This window comes from Haliotis rubra, unplaced genomic scaffold, assembly GCF_003918875.1.
Source record: "Haliotis rubra isolate DU_JTF1 unplaced genomic scaffold, ASM391887v1 Scf194, whole genome shotgun sequence".
Taxonomy (NCBI): Eukaryota; Metazoa; Mollusca; class Gastropoda; order Lepetellida; family Haliotidae; genus Haliotis; species Haliotis rubra.
This window is the reverse complement of record NW_025765936.1, coordinates 449,202-470,543: the sequence shown is the minus strand read 5'-3', so window position 1 is coordinate 470,543 and position 21,342 is coordinate 449,202. Positions and strand designations below refer to the sequence as shown.

General features: G+C 42.0%; 2 protein-coding genes and 1 long non-coding RNA gene across 3 annotated transcripts; all 3 read right to left on the bottom strand.

Moving 5' to 3' along the window:
• LOC124274765 lies at positions 1-5,550 on the bottom strand. Its single transcript, XR_006898019.1, has 3 exons — positions 5,536-5,550; positions 2,339-2,342; positions 1-86 (listed from the first exon to the last, which is right to left on the bottom strand). It is a non-coding gene; the product is annotated as an uncharacterized LOC124274765 (long non-coding RNA).
• Positions 5,551-5,628: 78 nt separating this feature from the next.
• Positions 5,629-9,582, bottom strand: LOC124274741 (aminopeptidase N-like). Its single transcript, XM_046710112.1, has 5 exons — positions 9,557-9,582; positions 8,690-8,860; positions 6,313-6,453; positions 6,023-6,098; positions 5,629-5,787 (listed from the first exon to the last, which is right to left on the bottom strand). The coding sequence occupies exons 1-5, from the start codon at positions 9,580-9,582 to the stop codon at positions 5,629-5,631; spliced, it is 573 nt and encodes a 190-aa protein (XP_046566068.1).
• Positions 9,583-10,265: 683 nt separating this feature from the next.
• On the bottom strand, positions 10,266-21,140 carry LOC124274740 (thyrotropin-releasing hormone-degrading ectoenzyme-like). Its single transcript, XM_046710111.1, is given in 16 exon segments — positions 10,266-10,277; positions 10,661-10,808; positions 11,268-11,323; positions 11,777-11,922; positions 12,501-12,610; positions 13,107-13,285; positions 13,639-13,704; positions 14,536-14,601; positions 15,332-15,466; positions 16,009-16,092; positions 17,405-17,556; positions 19,321-19,441; positions 20,348-20,364; positions 20,366-20,460; positions 20,548-20,715; positions 20,933-21,140. Coding segments are annotated over 16 exon segments (1,617 nt in total). The 5' UTR covers positions 20,995-21,140.
• Positions 21,141-21,342: the final 202 nt, after the last annotated feature.

Sequence of the window (21,342 nt, the reverse complement as noted above, 5' to 3'; positions counted from 1 at the left end):
TGCTTAAGTATAAGGGCTACGATGTTCGTAGCGCTACGACTGTCGTAAGCCTGTGCTAAATTATACGGGTGACGATGTTCGTAGCGCTTCGACTGCAGGAAGCCTGTACTAAAGAATAGGGGTGACGATGTGCGTAGTGCTACGACTGTCATAAGCGATTGTGCTAAAGTATAGAGGTTACGATGTTCTTAGCGCTACGACTGTCAAAGCCTGTGCTAAAATATGTGGACTACGTAGTCCGTAGCGCTACGACTGTCGTAAGCCTGTGCTAAAGTATAGGGTGTTACGATGTACGTAGCGATACGACTGTCGTAAGCCTGTGCTAAAGTATAGGGGTTACGATGTTCGTAGCGCTACGACTGTCGTAAACCTGTGCTAAAGTATAGGGGTTACGATGTCCGTAGCGCTACGACTGTCGTAAGTCTGTGCTATAGTATAGGGGTTACGATGTACGCCTCTTTTAGCAATATTCCAGCAATATCACGGTGGCGGACACCAAAATGGGCTTTACACACTGTGCCCACGTGGGGAATCGAACCCGGGTCTTTGGCGTGACGAGCGAAAGACTTAACCACAAGGCTACCCCACCACCCTCAAAATAAAAATACATAAAGACAATATACTTCCCAACAGAAATACATCGTATGCTATGCATTAAAAATATTCTCATCTAGCTTTCTAGACAACCAACCTTACTGCGATTCTGTCGTCCAACTGCCAAAACACACTAAGAACAATCTTCATACCTCCTGAAACAAATCACGTGATCAAACCGAGGACATACGCATGGTTGAATGACTTGCGTTTTCAAACAGCAACTTAATATCAGGGGGGAATATTTACAAATATAAGCACATATGGGGGTTGGCTTAACGGGTATTTAGGCTGCCATTATAATGAGCGTCGTCTCGGGAGTATTCATTCTGTCTCTCATGTGAAGCACAGTGTTGTGGTCTGCTCCAAGTCAACAACATTCGGTGTAACTATAATTCAGTTATTTCATGCCCGATGTAATACAGGTATGAAGTGTTTACATGGACAGGAGGCTGACAATCACATTCTGGGGTTCGAATCCACAGTCATTGTTGCACGACATTAAAAGTGTTCTACGTTTATGTCTTATGTGTGGAACAAATACTGTTGTGAATGAACTACATGTATTAATGCATTGTCCCATGTACACAGATTTACGTCTTAACTTAGAATGGCCCGGATTATTCAAAACATTGTGAATAGCTAGCATACCTTAGTATAGGAAGGTAACAAATGTATGATTGGGCTGTCCTACTGCAAGCAGCTGCATTGGCCGATACAGATCAAAGGGGTTAGCACCACGAAGCATTAAGTAGAGCACTTACGTCCTAAGTATACACGTTCACGCTGAACTCAGAGTGAGATAAGTCTCACGGGTCTTATCGCCGTGCATGTGTAAGTGCGTTGTCATGTGCACATATTTACGTCTTAACTTAGAATGTCAGGTTCAGTTGGCATGTGATGCATAGGGAATGCTGTCTGATGTCCTCAGGTTCTGCTTTTTACTGTCTAATCAAAATGTTATAAATTATACTACTAAAACCCTCTACTTAATTTTAGGGGCGGTGGATTAGCCTAGAGTTAAAAAGTTGGCTCGTCACACCGAAGACCCGGGTTCGATTTCCCACATGGGTATAATGCGTGAAGCCCATTTCTGGTGTCCCCCGCCGTGATGTTGCTGGAATATTGCTAAAAGCGGCGTAAAACCATACTCACTCACTCACTCTACTCAATTTTAGAGCGAAGAAGATCGTTTTTATATTCATGCATGTTGTACAATTTGTATCCTTTTACTGTCATTTTTCAGTTTGCAATTTAGATTATCTCCTACAGTGTATCATAATTCTTTAAAGATTGACTAGGATTCTTTTTCTCTTTTACTCACATCATGCGTGTGTGTGTGTGTGTGTGTGTGTGTGCGCGCGTGCGTGCGGGCGTGTGCGTGAGTGTGTATTATGTACCCTTGGTGAGACTTAAATAACTGTCTGACTGACTTTCCACAGCGAATGGCTGAGCCTCAGACAACTGTGCTTTCTCTGCTGTCACAGAAGAGATTTGTGGACAAGCAAATCCCTACAGTGGAAAACCAACGCTTTTAATTCGAATTCGGCATTCAAACTGTCGGACATGACTGTCTCCTCTCAAACTCGCATGATAAGGCACAATGGTGGTTCACGAGTCTGCACCGAGATGTCGTTGTTGAAGTTGTTATTACCGTACATGTGTGACACGGCAAAATTTAGAATTACTGTCAGCGTTGTTCAACAACTTGCCTGTTTTTCGCCATATCATTCGCCTGTCAGACCTATCTCACTCCGAGTTCAACGTGGGCTTGTTTACGTAGCACGTAAGTGCTCTACTTATCGTTTAGTGGTGCAACTCCTTTGATCTATATCGGTCAATGCACCTGTTTGCAGTACTACAGCCCATTCATACATTTGTTACCTTCCTACACCCAGGTCTGTGAGCTATTCACACATTTCTGAATAACCCGGGTCAACGTTCGGGTGCCTATTTCGTATGGAGCCTTAGTCGTCATTTAAACACCGTGACACCGAGCCCCAACGAATTGCCTTTGAGACGATACAGCAGCGCTACACATATAGGGGTCCTTCTCACTTCAAGGTGACTAACGGGCTAGTATTGAAACACTCGCTAACCTAAGTTATTTCCCATAGAAGGGACACACAATGTGCTGAAGTGACACATCAAAATCAGAAAGTGTTTGCCTTAAAGCCACTTTCAACATATTTGAGTTATATATTAAGTAAAACAAATAAGGCAACGCATGATAGTGCGAACGTTCCTTTATTTTTGTACAGGTTTCTTTGCAAGCTTTGTATTGAACTGTGGAAAAAATAATGTGAGAATAGATGAGAACCATTGCGACGAAGTATTGTTTCCTTATTTGATTTCCTGAGTATATATCATGGTAAATCCGTGGATGTAGGAGGATTTAAGATGTTAGCCACTTTGAACAATATCCCAGTTATATACTGAGGGACACAAATAAGGGAACAGTGCTAGCTATTCCTTTACTCTTTTCCAGGTTTCATAGTTAGCTTTTTATTGCACTGTAGACGCTTAAGCCCAATAGCCCATATTGCTACAGTGAAATATTGAGGTTCATCCTTCCAATTGACATTAGTCTTGCGTTCGTGAGGGCGGTGGGGTTGTCCAGTGGCTGAAGCGTTCGCGTGTCTCACCGAAGACCCGTGTTCGATTCCCCACATGGGTAAAATGCGTGAAGCCCATTTGTGCTGTCAATGTTGCAAAACAGTTGTGTTGATGTGTTTTTTCACACTAAGAGTATTCTTGAGTAAGTTTTATAACAACAGTTCAAGGAGCTTGCATCTTGAGGTATTGGGCCCGTGAAGATCAGCAGCCAACGCTTGCCACAAAAGGCGACTATGCTTGTCGTAAGAGGCGACTAACGGGATCGGGTGGTCAGGCTCGCTGACTTGGTTGACATATGTCATCGGCTTCCAATTGCTCAGATCGATACTCATGCTGTTGATCACACTGGATTGCCTGGTCCAGACTCGATTATTTACAGACCGCCACCATATAGCTGGAATATTGCTGAGTGCGGCGTAAAACTAAACTCACTCGCTTACTCACTTGAGGTATTGTTACAATGGTAGTGTGATCGGGGATACCCTGTTGAAATAATGGCGTACACCAAAACAGAGCAGTGACAGGATTCTCACAAAAGAATCTCCAGGACTAGATTGTCCAGACCCAGTTATCTACAGCTGGAACATTGTTGAGAGAGGCGTTGAACAACAACCAAAGCAACATGTTTAACCACGTGCATTAAACCATGTTCCAAAATACAGAGCATAGAAGAGAGAGCATTAAACCATGTTCCAAAATACAGAGCATAGAGAGAGAGCATTAAACCATATTCCAAAATACAGAGCGTAGAGGAGAGAGCATTCAACCATGTTCCATGGTATCGAGTTTAGAGGAGACCTTCCAGTGTTTAACACCATGAACATCGATCCATGGGGTATGTTAGCAAGTCAGCGACCACAATACTGACAATGACCATCTGATCCACTGAGCCACCTCCTGCGACGTGGGAAAATATGGAATTGGCTAAGTAACATGTCACTGATTCCTTTTCAGTCAACAAGTGGGGGTTGAGGCTCAGAATTGTTCAGAAATTCCTTCCACTGTTCGTAAGGGGAACCGAGTGCACCTGTTCTGACACGAGAAAACGTGATTGCAACAGCGTTTACTTTTAATCATTTGATTGTCTGGTCTGGACACTGTCAGGTCTTATTACCTCTTCTTTACAGCTCACTTGCTGACAAAGGTCACTCCAAAACAACAATCATATGTAAAAAGAGTTTTTTAATTGCATAAATTACAAGAGCTGCTGCCCAAAAATGTTCTCATTATGATGTGGGTCACTGTTGTCAAAGGAGGACTGAGGAGATTAACAAAGGTTATGTAGCAGGAGGTAGATGAGAAGATTTGTTTGTATGTCTGGCAAATGATCATTGGCGCATTGAACACTGATCGCCTTACAAGTACCAGCCATTTGGCAAGGTTATTGCCACAAAACAGTTCATAGCAACAATGATTTTCACAGAAGATACAGTGGTGTAGGATTTTAGTTCCAATCCTTAAAAGTACATGGTTTTTAAGATCTAACTGAAAATATGTCCATTCTCACTACACTCTCTAAAGCTCATTAAAGCTTTGATCCTTAATGCCTTCAGAAAATATAAGCATGTTCAATAAAGTGTGACATCAAATGTATTTCACGTATATATGAAAGCAATTTCAGAAGATGCATTTTAACGGATTAACTAACAAGTTGCATATGTCTCTAGTTGTGGAGTAAGCAATAAGCAATGACTTTTCAGTATTTATATAAAAATAAAGACTGGATATATTCTTGTGTGGTCATTTAGAGATTTCACAATTCAGATCTGTAGGAACTGATTCCTACTTTGGAATCAACATCACTGATCCGATACCATTTTCAACCACATCAACCGCTGCCATCACGTACCTGGCAACTGGGACGGAAGTCAAGTCACTATTTGAGGGTCGTAGGCTGATGTCTCTAATTCATGTGAATCTCGAGCCAGCTTCACAAAGCGTTTATGATGTTCGTAGGGCTACTAACTGTGCTAAAGTATAGGTGTGACGATGTTCGTAGAGCTACGACTGTCGTTAGCCTGTGCTAAAGTATAGGGGGATACGATGTTCGTAGAGCTACGACTGTCGTGAGCCTGCGCTAAAGTATAGGGGTGACGATGTGCGTAGTGCTACGACTGTCGTTAGCCTGTGCTTAAGTATAGGGGTGGCGATGTGCGTAGCGCTACGACTGTCGTAAGCCTGTGCTAAAGTATAGGGGTTACGATGTGCGTAGCGCTACGGCTGTCGTTAGCCTGTCCTAAAGTATAGGGGTGACGATGTATGGAGCGCTACGACTGTCGTAAGTCTGTTCTTAAGTATAGGGGGTGACGATGTATGTAGCGCTACGACTGTCGTAAGCCTGTCCTAAAGTATAGGGGATACGATGTTCGTAGCGCTACGATCACTAACGACAGCGAAACCTATCACCTAAGTGGTCAGCTACGGTAGATATTCTGCGAAACCCTGTTCTGTGAGCCACTCTTTGATGTCGTCACCGTTGGTCTCCAGCCAATCCAAATTAGCCTGCGTTCCCTTAATGGCCTCCTGAAATGTTGTCTGATACTCCACTGCCATGGTGGTGTTGGCAAATGACTGCAGCTGAAATAAACAACAAAGATACCTTTTACAACAGCACTTGACTTAGGTCATGGGACATTTATAGACTTACAAATGAATCAGACTTGTCGAAAGTTGACCACTGGACATTGTTCCCAGAATTTATTTAGAAATACATTTTTGAAAAATGCATTTGAAATATGTAAGACAATTTCTGAACGTTTTGCCCCATGTACCTATGAAGCTTTCAGCATCAAACGAACTGCTACAAACCTACCTCGTTCAAAAGGTATTCCATGTTATAAGCAGATGCTATACTCCTTATCAGCGAACCTAGTCGGAGTTGGCCGTGTCTTCAATTAAAAGAAATATAATATTAGTTTACTGTAATACACATTTTGTGATATTGCTGGAATATTGACTTTTAGTTTGCTAAACGCGGCATAAAACCCAGCTCACTCACTCACTATTACCGCTGTGATTATGTGGTGGGCTAGAGACTTCATCAGTAAACATGAACTGGGATGTGCCGGATGCCACAGAAGGTGTCCTCAGTGTGGTACTTACTTGTCATGTAGAGTCAGGAAGTTGTTCTTAAGGAAGTTCCAGGTTATATCCCTGGCTGCCGCATTGCCGGAAACGCTGTATATGTTGAAAAACGCATCCGAGGAGTGGAAGGTAGTATTGTCCAATGACATGTCTAGCAGCCTGAAAAGAAACTTGCAAAGATGAACAAACCATCATCGCCGTTGTTGTCATCGTTATCATCATCATCATCATCATCATCATCATCATCATCATCATCATCGACAACAAACCATCGCCGTAGTCAACATCACAATCAACGTCATTATCATCATCATCATCAACAACAACAACAAAATCATCGCCGTCGTCATCATCATCAGCGCCACCACCACCACCATCATCATCATCATCAACAAAAACAACAACACAATCATCATCGTCATCATCAGCAATTACGATAACAACAGCAAAGTCAAATATGTTATGCTTGACTACGTGGACTTTGCAGTTGCAAGAGATTCGCATCATCAACCAGAAACCCGAGTGAGTTGAAATCTCGTAATCAACAAACTTTAGTTAGTGAGTGAGTTGATGTGGTATTATTTCAGCCATATCGTGACGAAAACCAATTTGTCATTTTCAAAAAAAACCTGTCGCCAAAGGACATTAAAACAACTAGAGTATCACAGTTAGAATTGAAACTATGTAATGTTAAAACTAATAGCACTATTCAGATAATAGGTGATATAAAAAAGGCTATAGATCGCAAACAAGTGAATCAACAAACTTGAAAGACTTTGGTCTGATTCATAAACTGTAAATATGTTTGCATACGACTATTTGGTTGTTGTTAAAATTGGATTTTGTTAAAATTGTAAATGATATTGTTATAACTCATGGTTTAAATTATGTGACCTGCATCCCGTCTAGCTTTCTTCCAACATTAAGAGTGAGTGAGTGAGTTAAGTTTTACGCCACACTCAGCTGTATTCGATCTATATGGCGGCTAGGGCTGCGCAATATAACCGGTTTACCGGTATTTACCGGTTCAGACATACATATACGTATTGCGATACGCTGATCGAAAACCGGTATTTTAACATGCGTTCGGAAAACTTCGTAACACTCGGAAATCTTCGGATATTTCCGGTTTTTTTCAAATCTTCCTTTCCTTTTTTTCCTTTTTTGTGCCTAATATTATTTACATTTTTATTTTGTCATGATTAAAACTTTTTATTAAAGCTTAATCCAGCATAATGATTATTGTGTGTTTTTGCTATATAAATCAAGCATTATTCGATTATAGTTTTTTGTTAAAAAAGAACTTCTTGCAATATATTGCAATACATATCGTAATATATGTTTTCGCATCGCAATATATCGCAATATGAAAATTCTCTGCAATACCCAACCCTAATGGCGGCGGTCTGTAAATAATCGAGTCTGGACCAGACAATCCAGTGATCAACAGCATGAGCATCGATCTACGTAACTGTCATACGATGACATGTGTCAACCAAGCCAGCGAGCCAGACCACCCGATCCCGTTAGTGGGCTCTTACTACAAGCATGGGTTACTGAACATCAACTCTAATCCGGATCTTCACGGGTCTCTCCAACATTATGAGGAGCGGTCGGGTGGCCTAGTGGTTAAAGCGTTAGTCTTCACGCCGAAGGCCCGGGTTCGATTCCCAACGTGAGTACAATGGGTGAACCTACTTTCTGGTGTCCCCCGCTATGATATTGCTGGAATATTGCTAAAAGTGGCGTAAAAGCATACCCACTCACTCACCCTTGACTATTTGAGTTTACTGTAAACAATTAACAGCCTCTTGGATAATAGTTATAAACAAGGCGTATGTAAACTCAAAACATATTCGATCCTTTCACCGAAGTACTTGAAATCCAAATGTTTGTCGTATTTTCGCACGCACGCACGCACGCACGCACGCACGCACGCACGCACGCACGCACGCACGCACGCACACACACACACACACCGTTCATGGATGGGGGCACGAGGTTTTTTCAGCAGGTTACAGAAAGGTGAAAGTGGTGACGAATGTGAAAGGGCAACGTATCTGCTTTCAAGTTACGCATGTGCGAGTGCTTATGAATGTGATAAGGGACGCATCATTTATCTTCTTCCAGATTACGGAAATGGAGAGTAGTGTGTGTGTGTGTGTGTGTGTGTGTGTGTGTGTGTGTGTGTGTGTGTGTGTGTGTGTGTGTGTGTGCGTGTGTGTGTACGTGTGTACGTGTGTGCGTGTGCGTGCGTGTGCGTGCGTGCGCGTGTGTGTGATGCCTCTTCTTGCAAGTTACGGAAAAGGCGATTGGAGACAAATGCGATAAGGCGACAAATCTCTTTGCAGGTTACGGAAAGGTGCGAGTGGTGAAGAATGTGTACGACCATCACCTTTGTAAAAGCCACGGCTGTGTCGTACAGGAGAGAGCGTTGAACCAGTAGAAGCTGTCGTCTCCTGTAGGATCCTCGGACTTGTATTGGTTGTAAGCAAAGTTCCATTCTGCCATTCCCCCGTATCGTATAGCGTTACAGGGGACAACTCTCTTGAGGTCAGGGTTGATCCTAAAACAGAGGGAGTGAATTAGTGAATATCTCCTTATTGTTTGTTTGTCTGCTTATCTGTGAGTGAGTTTAGTTTTACGCCGCACTCAGCAATATTCCAGCCATATGGCGGCGGTCTGCAAATAATAGAGTCTGGACCAGACAATCCAGTGATTGAAATTCTGAGCATCGATCCACGCTATCAATGTATGATGGCACACGTAAACTACGTCACCGCTCGATACCGTTAACGAGTGATTGATATTGCGAGCAGAGCCCAGCTGCAGGAACAGACAAATCAGCCATGTCGCACTCTCCGACTTGTTAAGGTATAATACACTTCATGCAAGATTATGGCCTGATAAAAATGTTCATCACATTAGCAGCTTAATGATAAAACCCATGTCATGCCGACATTATTTTATTCTCATCTATTTTAGTAATCTTTTGCTTAGTCTCTACATTCAAATTTCGGGCAAGTGAAATATTTTGTGGAGTAGTAACTTTTTGACATAACTGGCCCGACTGGCTAGCAAAATGTAGAAACGATTTCGCACACTGTTTCATTTATCATAATTCTAAATCCAATTTAACTGCACTGTACCCCCAATACATGATACATGTGTCTGTACCTCTTTGGGCCTGTGGCCTTTATAGCTGAACTCTTTACTCTTCTCATAGACGTTTAATTTATTTCTGTAAAATTGTTAAGTCTACCTGTTATTGACTGGGTCTTTCATCATCTCCCGATACAGCCTCAAAACATCGTCCGCGCATTCCTGCAGTCCATATCCGCAGGCATAGTTGAGACCGCGAGTTATCTGGAATCTGTACACGTGTGTATGTTGATACATAGTGATGAAGAGGTATTGTAACATGAAAATACTCGGAATTGTCAATTTTGAACTCACTTCTCAATTAAACTGCATATCGATTTATCATTGCGGAATAGCGAATACAGTCGACTACAGTTATTATAAACATAAATGGACCTCTATATGTTTTCTTTGTCGAAGCCATTACAACCATTTCAACTAAAATATACATCAATCGACCAGGACAAAATAGTTCCTTTCCATTTCTGTCAGTGCTGGAATGGGTACAATGTGTGAAGACCGGCGTAAAACGTTACTCACTCACTCTTCGACCAATTCAAACCGGAAAACCGCCCAACGTTGCTTAACTTCAAGTAATTTGTGACCTGAGCTCTATGCTGACGATGTGTACATAAACAGGCTACCATTCCATTTGTGGTTGCCATTTATGTGCGCCTATAAGGGGGTTAATTTAATACATATCTCTGACCACGGAGACACGACTGCTACTTACACGTCTATTGGAAGAGTATCAGCTTGTATGTTCATCCTGTAGTGGTTGTAGGTCTTGTTGGCGCTGACCTTCATGAATTCCTGAAATATAAACAGTTTTACATTATTATCTATCAACAATGAGTGAACACAACTGTACTATTACGCTTACGACCCGTGAAGATCCGGGTTAGAACTAATCTTTAAAGCCCAAGGGGCGATCTACGTGATCAGGTGGTTGATACATGTCATGGCATCCCAATAGGCCCCACCCCACCCACCAGACCCACCCCCAAATAACAAACAAACAAACAAACCAAAAATACAACAACAAAACAAGAAAACAAAACTGAAAAAACACTATAAAATTGAAACGGAATATCCCGAATAGATGCTACTTTAATTAAATGTCATTATATCAGTCAACATATCAGTACTCAGATCCGTGGACGGGTAGGGGAACACCTTTGACTTCTCGTCATACCAGTATTATACGGTATTTTAGTACACGTACCATATAGGCGCCGTAGTATTCACTACCTTGCAAAGCTCTGGCGAGGATGTAGGAATGTTGTGACAACGCATGCCAAGAGACATAGTCGACGTCGTTTTTGAGGAAATTCAAAGTACGAATGGCAATCCTCAGCTTCACGACACCGGCTCTGAAAGTTTAAAGAGATATTTATGTACACGTGCAGATTGTTAGGCGGTGGGCGGTCATGCGCCCGTAAGTAGGTCACGGCACTTCGCGAGACCTTAGTACTTCCGGTGACAAACAACATTTCATACCTTTTGGAATTGTCTCTTGGTTGTCAGTTGACTGTAAGGAACGGAGAATCCTTGCAGGAATAACACATGCACATGTTTTATCTAACCATTCCCAAATGAGCAAACTATTACGATTGTCAACAGTTGTGACAACCAAGCATGGCTGTACACTTGGCCCGGTCTAGTAAGGTCATATTTAGCGGTCGCGCAATTTGGAACCAGAATGGGTTCTTGAATATACGCTCGTCATCTGAAATCTGGCACCGGAAGTAAGCTGGGCCCCTTCTCACATATCACAAGTTGGTGCATGCAAAGGGAGCCAGGAACCAACTTAGTACCGGAATGTTACTTACTCTTGAAGTGTCCATGCATCGTTTATGATCTGTGCGCGGGTCGCTGGTGGAAACACCTGGGAATAAGATAATTGTAGAAATGAATTAGTTAGAAAAAAAACCCTGAAAACGAATGCAGCATGAACGATAGAAAGGTCGGAGCATATGCAGAAGAATAGAATACATTTCTCCCTTCCTGAAACATTTTTACAGCCATGAAACATTCTTCCAGCACCGAAACAAACTTCCTTCCCGAAAACATTTTTACAGCCTTTAGATATATATCCTGTCATTCTCCTAACATTCTTCTCAAGGCAACATTCCTACTGCTTTGAAATATTCTTCCAGACCTAATTACTCTTCCACCGCTGGAACTATTCTTCCAGACCTAATTACTCTTCCACCTCTGGAACTATTCTTCCAGACCTAATTACTCTTCCACCTCTGGAACTATTCTTCCAGGCCTCAAACTTTCTTGCTGTTCTCAAACAGTCCTCATGTTCACAGCGAGGTAAGACTGCAGCACATACCGTGTGGTCTGTCTCTAGTTGTTTAATTAGGGCCATCCAGTTTCTCTCCTCGTAGTTAACCCTGTAGAAACCGGACTGCTGCCCATTCACGACAACCCACGAGTTCTCCTGTGAAGGGTTGGGGATAATAGGGTCGCTGATGTCTTCTGTTGAGAAATACAACAAGAACAGTTTACCTCTCTGTATAGATACGATAACCAACGTTCCGGATGATTTGACTGACTAAGTTGTATTTTTTAGCATTATTCCAGCAATATCACGGCCGGGGACACCAGTAATGGGCTTCACACTTTGTACCCATGTGAAGAAACGAGCGGACGCTTTAACCTGTCTCACCTTACCGCCAATGTGCTGGTGTTTCAATGTGAGTTGAATCGTATGCCTACATTGTTGTCGCCTAATGGACAGTCACACCCCAATTGAAAGCCCAGCCCAGCCCAGCCCAGACCAGACCAGTCCAGACCAGAACTTTCCCGGCATTTCATCCGAAAGTGGGAGCCTAACCGGAAGTGACGTTGCAAAAGCTAAAATGAGGATGCTAAAACCGAAATGACGCGGCAAAGCCCGAACTGATGTGAACGATGCTTTCGTAAAGCCTGCCCTTCTCGGCTACCTGCATCGCCACAACTATGAAATATTTTACTACTCAAACCGGAAACGGCTAATGGACACAACTCATGACAAGATAATATGACATCATATATTCAGTATGGAATCTACTTACTCTCTTCTTCTGTCGTAGCCAACCATGCAATGTCGTTGTAGCTGTACACATTGTTGAGGTTGCTGTTGTTCTTGCTGGAGGCGATTGTGATAGGGATTGTCCATTTGTAGCTGTAAAGTAGAACATTCACGTGAGGGAAATATATTTATCTGCACTTGATGGCGGTCAGGAGGATGGTGACATTTGGCGTGAAGGTGTGCAGGTGGGCGGACATATACCCATATGAGTGAGTGAGTGACCGGAGTTCTGACAAACAGCACTGTTACAAATTGTGAGCCAGCGGAATGGAACTTTTCATACATCCAGAACCTATGTTCGGACGAGCCGATGGGGTACCCATGTGGTTAAAGCGATCCAACGCAGATAGCCCAAGTTCGATTCCTCAAAATAGGTACAATGTTTAAATATTGCTAAACGCAGCATAAATCTCAGTCACTATGCTCGTACCGACAACTCTCTTTTCTGGTTTTCTTACACCCAGAGGTATGTCTGCATCAAATACATCACAGTTTGTCTTGCCCAGATTGTTTACTTGTTGATGTAATGGAGTTTGGAATAAACAACATTGAACACAAACAGCTAAACAGAAAATACCACCATATTTACCCAAAGGGAGCGGTGTCCCCGGTAGTGTTGGAGCTCATGTTGTTGAGGAACCGTTCCTGGCGGACATTGATGGTTCCAGGACCTGTGACCTTGACAGTGACCAGAGGATAGTTCATCTGAGTGACCCAGGGTTCAAAGATCTCTGTCATGTTGATAGGGGTGCCTTCAGCTTCAGATTGCTGTGTATTCAAAAGACCAAATACAATATAGAACAAACTTTATGGATAACAACTTCTTTTTATTCGTGAGTGCGACGTTCGATACAGATTCTTGTACCGTTGTCAAGCATAATGGAACATGAAGAAGGGGGAAGTGTATATATACTGGATGTAACAATGTAACAAAGAAAACAACATAATTGGCTAGGCAGAAAGCTGATGAAGCCAGAGAGTAGACAAAGGACAGGTCAACCAAGTCAGTGAGTCTGACCACCCGATCCCGTTAGTCGCCCCTCACGACAAGCATGGGTTGTTGAAGACCAATTCTAATCCGGATCTTCATAATTATCGAAGAGCTTGTTACGCTGACGTACCTCTGTCAGAGCGTTGAATAGGTCCTTATGCTCTGCAACGCCGTACTGATGTCTCTTCAAATACCGCTGAAACAGAAATGAGTAATTTTCTTGTGAAAGAAAAGGGTGGATCATTTCTTGCACCATTTTTGATTGTACGTGTATCATATTGCCAATCCAAACTAACACATAGCCTGGTCGTAAGATGATCGTAACTCCTAGTGAACTACGACTGACGTAAAGTTACGAACGATTGTGTCGCCACAACATTAAATGTGTTCCGAACTGAGATTGGCGACCTTTTCTTCTCGGAACTACGGAACTGCTTATTGTGCGTATGGGAACATGCTGTTTATGTACCTTTATATTTATATTTTACCTGTGTATATGAGTAAACTTGGTGGGGCGGCGGGGAAGGGTAGCCTAGTGGATAAAGTGTTCGCACGTCACACCAAATACCCGATTTCCCATATGGGTACAGTCTGTGAAGTCCAGTTCTGGTGTCCCCTGCCGTGATATTGTTGGAATATTGTATTTATATTTCATCTTGGTGGGTCGGTTAGATTTTTAAAATATTGTTTTTTGAGATGACCCCCGACTCGAAATGCTTTACAGTACTTATACATCATGATAATGTATATGTACTGTGCAGCGTTTCGAGTCGGGGGTAATCTCAATGTTTTATATATATTTTTTAAATCTTTAATCCTCGCAAGGACACAAGGGCCTGTGGGGGCGGGGGGTAGCCTAGTGGTTAAAGAGTTCGTCCAATTCCCCAAAAGGTTCTGGTGTCCCCTGCCGTGATATTGTTGGAATATTGCTAGCAGCGACGTAAAACCATAGTCACTCACTCACTCACTATAAACTTGGTCTCGTTGTTACATTTTAAATCACTCACTCCATTTAAGTCATACTTACATTGAGCCCTCTGATGAAAAGATCGTGTCCCATGACGAAGTGCATCATTCGAACCACACAAGCTCCCTGCAAGTTAAAGAAAAACGTTTTATTTGCAATTTACATAATCAGTAAGTCCGTTGTAGTTCTTTGTATGTATTTGAATGAAAATTAGCATCGTCAGCTTTATGTAATAATATTGGTTAGTATACGACATCAAACAAAATGGCACTTGGGGCTAGTCAAACCAAACCGCACACGCACGCAAACACACAAGAACACACACGATTTATCCAGTAAACTAGGCCCAGAACTCCGATCTACAAAGCTTTCATAACGTTACAACCTCTCTCTATACTAATAAAGTAACTCTATACTTTAGATAGGCTTAAGAATGGTGTAGTGCTACGAACGGTTGTCGCAGATCAAGCACAGTGGCACTTGGGACAAGTCAAAACAAACCGCACACGCACGCTAACACACACGAACACGCTAACGGTGCAAACTAGGTTTATTACGAACACGCCTAAAACGAACTATCTATTGGTCCAGGGTCCCGACCCACAAAGCGTTAGTCACGTTACGACATATCGTAACTACTTCATCATAGGCTTGAGAATAACGGACGCTTTGTGGATCGAGACCCTGGCAACTTGCTGTGTATTTTAGTCGAAACTCGTATTACGAACTATCTTTAGTGATCCCTTAGAGTTCGAGATAACCGTAGCTTACTGTAACTTGATGTGATCTTGAACGCGACGTTAAACCTCACTTCAACCTTCGCATCCTGCTCACTCTCTCACTCACTAACTCGTACCTTGCGGTATGTAATTGTGTCGAAAGAGCGCTCCACTTCAGCGTTACTCTCGACGTCGTTCGTCATTGGGTGCGACGTCTGCATACCGTCTATGTACATCGCAAAATACATCGACTGCACTATAAACTGCTCCATCTGAAGAGAGGAAGAAAATGTTGCAAGCTTGTTGGTTCTTTTGTTTTTGTTTTTACCATACTCATTTTTTCTTTGTTAGTTGTTTAACACCGCACTCAGCAATATTCCAGCTGTATGATGGCGGTCTGTAATTAATCAAGTTTGGACCAGACAATCCAGTGATCAACAGCATGAGCCTCGATCTACACAATTGGGATACGATGACATGTGTTAACCAAGTCAGCGCGTCTGGCCACTCGATCCCGTTAGTCGACTCTTACGACAAGCATTGGTTACTGAAGATCAGTTCTAAACCAGATCTCCATGGGTTTATATTGTAGTTGTATGACAATGGCTTGTACATAATCACGTCTCGACCAGACAGGCCTGTGATGGAAAGTGTCAACAACGAACCAACCACCTGACTTCTATGTGTTCAGCTGTCTTTTACGATCTGCATAGGAGTAATATTCTTACCTTGAATCAGAAAGGGTACAAATTAAAAGGACCAATGTGATTATTGAGAAACTCACCGACCTTCTAGCTGGATAGACTGTGCCCACCACAAACATGTCCCAGAAGGAGGCAAAACCCTCGTTTAGCCAGAGCCAGGACCACCACTTGGGTGACACAATGTTGCCGAACCACTGCAACACACCGACACTTTAATGCTAGTACGATACACGGTGATACACTCTACCTTACCAGTCAACAGTCAGTTATTGCAACATTCAGACAGCAATGTTCAGTTATTGCAACATTCAGATATATTCAAGGATAGCACATGAATAAACACGATACACTATACCGTACCAGTCAACAGTCAGTTATTGCAACATTCAGACAGCAATTTTCTTGCATAGTCCATGAGTAAACACGATACACTATACCTTACCAGTCAACAGTCAGTTATTGCAACATTCAGACGGCAATGTTCTAGTATACCACATGAATAAACACGATACACTCTACCTTACCAGTCAACAGTCAGTTATTGCAACATTCAGACATCATTGTTCAAGTATACCACATGAATAAATACGATACACTATACCTTACCAGTCAGCAGTCAGTTATTGCAACATTCAGACAGCAATGTTCAAGTATACCACATGAATAAACACAATACACTCTACCTTACCAGTCAACAGTCAGTTATTGCAACATTCAGACATCATTGTTCTAGTATACTAGTTAAACAAAACATTGTAGCTCAACCAGTGTGTATATTCTAGCAGTTCTATTTTTATTTGTTGGGTGTTTTCTTTGTGGATTGGGGTTTGGGGCCCAAGTATATTTTTTTTATCTTATTCGCTGATTAATAGATGATGCCCAGAGTTGCACCTGCTCATGATCAGAATATTTTAAAAAATTCAATCCCTGAATCACGAAGCCGCTCAACAGACTTTTAACTCATCATGGATATGGTTTAACACGATTGTCCTCTCCGGAAGATTCCCGATGCCAACTGCCATCGATCCCAACCAAGAGAAGCACGTGCATCTACTTTTTTCCCGCGAGTGGATGAGCTTGCGGTCGTTAGGCCAGATCATTTTTCGCTTTTAGCAATGTCCCAGCAATATCAGGGCGGGGGACACCGCAAATTGGCTACACACTTTGTACCCTTGTGGGGAATCGAACCCTGGTCTTCGGTTTGACTAGCGAACGCTTTAACAACTAGGCTACCCCACCGTCCCCATATTATTGCTGAGAAAATATAGTTGTGTACCAAATTGTATTACGTTATTATCCCTTTTTATCAATTCTCGATTGCTCTGTTCAAAAATTAAAAACGACACATCATCGCAAATGTTGATTGGGCTTGGAAAGCGTTATCATTCACTTTTGACAAACCTGTTATTTCACATTTTCCAAAACATAACGATCTAAACAAATTAAAAAACCCCCATTACAATAAGTTTTTAAAAAGCATTTTAATACTTTCGAGGAAATTGTTACCTGGTGAGATATCTCATGCGAGATCACCTCGGCAACCCAGCTGTCTTGAGACGCGGTGGACACGCCCTCTTCGTAAAGAAGGCGTTCCCTGTACGTGACGAGGCCCCAGTTTTCCATGGCGCCGGACACGAAATTGGGGATGGCGATGTTATCTGTACAGACGCTGTAACTTTTATCGATGCTTGAATACATATATGTGTTATGAATTTTGTAATGTTACATATTGGTCAATAGAAACATGTATGGACAAAACACCTGACAAAAATATATCAAAATATATTTAATACTCAAAACTCAATGATAAGTCAAAACTCATAAATTCAACAGGAATTAGTACATACAAATGAAACAAGACACACAATGAACAAAGACGAAAGTCAGTAAAGATACATAAATACACCAACACACATCTATTCACATACACAGATGCTTAGCGACAAACAACAGCAAGGACACACAAACTCACTAAAACACACAAATACAGAAAGAAGCCAAACATTCTTAATGACACAAATCTATCATGATACACAAATGCAGACAAATGCAGAAAAAGCTGGAATCCATAATAACAACACGTGCACAGAAACAGCAATCCATAAGTCACACATAAGCGCAAAAACGGTAATAATTATGAAAAAAAACCCCAGAAATCCATAATAAAACCAATATGCCCCAAAACAGAAATTCATAGAACAACAAATGCACAGAAACGGTAATTACGCACCAAAACAGAAATCTATAACAGCAATAAAATGCTCCAGAACACAAATCCATGAGACACACATATGCACAAAAACAGAAATCCGTAAGACACATAAATCCAAAAGAGGCGGATGAACAAATGCCCAAAGCAGAAATACACAAACACAAAAATCCTCAAAGACACAGACCCACCCACAAAGACAAATCCTCAAAGACACAGACCCACCCACAAAGACAAATCCTCAAAGACACAGACCCACCCACAAACACAAATCCTCAAAGACACAGAAACACATACCCACAAAGACACAGACCCACCCACAAACACAAATCCTCAAAGACACAGACCCACCCACAAAGACAAATCCTCAAGGACACAAAAAAGCACATAGACACAAAGCGTTACAAACTCACGACAATACCTTCACATGGAATTGACCTCTTTTCGATACGTATCTGAGATAATGACGAAATCCTTTAAGTTGGAAGCAGGTTCCTCAAAAGACTTCACATGTTTAAACTTAGAAAAACGGGGTTACAATCCAATTGTCACTATATATATGAGAATACCAGTTTCTCAACACAAGACGATGAATGTTTGCCTCAAAATAAACCATACGATTTTCAAAAAACGTTAAACTTACTTACGAAAACAATAACAAGCCTGGTGTATCGAGATCATTTAAAAAAAAACGACTAACGACTAAAGGTGAGGTGAAATTGGGTTTTACGTCGTGCTTGAGAATATTTCGCTCATATGACGACGTGCATGCGTGTGTATATGTATGTGCCGCTGCTTGTACTAGCCCAGACTTAAGCTGGTTCTATAATGCTAGGCCACTGAGATACCATGCCGCAGTGAAGCATGAATACCCCACTCAGACACACTTGTTATACTGACTCCGAGCCGACCAGCACTTGTTGTACCCATTAATGCTGAGCGCCAGGCAGGGACCAACAAGTACCATATTTTAACGTCTTTTGGTTTGACGCGGTCGGGGATCGAACCCGCGACCTTCCGCTCTCCGGGCGGACGCTCTAACCACAACACCACGGAGGCGGTCCTAACGACTAAAGAGTTTTGATGTTGACTTATAAAATACTATAGATACCGTACTCAAATGCAACGTCATCATCAACTCACGTAAATCCACATTAAGGACTCTTATTGTTTCTTTATGGAATACATGGCATGAGTGAACTCGTCTACATACCAAGTTTGGTGATGGGATAGTCAGGGTCGAAGGTCTTCTCGTACCAGTCGAACAAATCCATGCCATACTCCTGGGCCCGACCGGCGTGTTGTATTGCATTAGGACGTGCCAGCGTCCGGTACTGCAACGACATAGAATACAGCATCATCATCAGCATTATCAGCAACATCATTGTCGTCGTCAGTATTATCTTCATCCTCATCATCATCTTCATCATCATCATCAACAACAACAACAACAACAACAATCATATCATATCATTATCACTTACGACGTCATCGTCGTTGTCATCACGGTTGTTGCTCCTGTTATTTGCTAGTACTACATACCATTATAATCATGTTTTGTTTCCATCGTCATTGTTGTTGTTATCATCTTCGCCATCATCAACAACGTCCCGATCATCAACATTGTCGTGATAACAAAATTTACATTTCATACTTGCAAAGCGGGTAAATATTTGTAAATTTACAAGAATTTTTCAAGTTAATTCAATTTCTCCTTTTCCTATGTATCCCCGATTTAATTTCTCCGATGTCTCAACTATTTCAGGCATTTCTTCTTCTATTTGCATCACCTCACAAAACCGCAATCGACACTCATCAACGCATGACTAATGTCTATAGGAAGTAGCCCTCAGTATCACACTGTGGCAAAATGGGCTGTTGAGCTTAAGCGTGTACAGTGCAACACAAAGCTTGCTAAGAAACCTTTAAAAGAATACAGGAATCACTCGCACTTCTATGTGTGTTCATAACATACGGTACAAACTGTTTTGTGCTAACCGTGTCTGCCAAGATGCATTAAGGTTGTCGTAATGTCAGAGTAGATATAAACTACGTCTTGACAAACTCTTAAAGGGGTGCTACGACGGATAGTCAAAGGCTGGACACCGGATCCTTAACAGGTTACAGTAGAACTCTCTTCATCACATATTACACGAAGTAATGTTAAAACATCCAGATGCCTGTTTAAAATCCCATCGACGATTGTGTAATTATAAATAGACAAAAACTCGTGACTGTACCGTTATGTTTGAGGTTGTGTTTTTCCAGCTGGTCGAAGTCACAAATGATGAAGGCGAGGAGGTATGTGGACATTACCGGCGTCGTTGCAAAGGTATCAGCTGTATAGTTGCCCCTGTAATGGAAAACATGCAAAAGTTTATGCAAACGTTCAAAACGACGACGTCACGACGGATAATATGCCTATGATAAGAGAGCTCACCTGATCTCATTGGACACGACTTCTGTATTAGACAGTGTCCGGTAGTTCCGTCCAGTGGTCGTCTTCCTGACCAGGGTAATGTCAAAGGTCGCCTTCAGAGCCGGTTCATCAAAGCACGGGAACGCATTCCTCGCATGAGGTGCCTCGAACTGGGTGGATGCTAAGTAACTGTGAGATAAAGAAATATTATCATTACAAATCCCAGGAGGGACAATTGAGATCAACACAACATGAGATCACAAATTATGACATTTTCAAGAATATATATATTACACAGCACTAAAAAACAGGATTCAGCGATAATTTTCAAAGCAATTTTAAATTCTTATTTCACTTATTTGGCAAAAAGAATGACTAAGAACTCAGTTTAGCATTTCTTTCTTACATGGTTTCATTCGTGTCCGTCTTGTAGGAACTGAGATACAGACCCTTCCCGTCGGTTCTCATTTTGGCGTGAAAACTCATCCCGACTACATATGATCTTCCGGGTTGAAGGTCATTATCAAGGTGAAGGACGTAAAATTCCCTGACCTCATCGTAACTTGTGCTGACAATAGACGGACCCCTGTCGCTCTGGTTGTCAATAGGCCGCAGGGATAAAGAATCATTATTGATCATGAGATCTTTCTTGTGCAAGGTCACGTTAGACGCTGCTTGCGTTACATTGATGACGATAGAAACTGTCCCGCTAAAAGTGAATAGAGACGAGTTATCGCCGTATATCTCAGGTTGGAGTTCAAGGACGTAGTGGAAAGGTTTGACAGCTGTAGGGAGGCGGTAGTTGATGACGGGGGC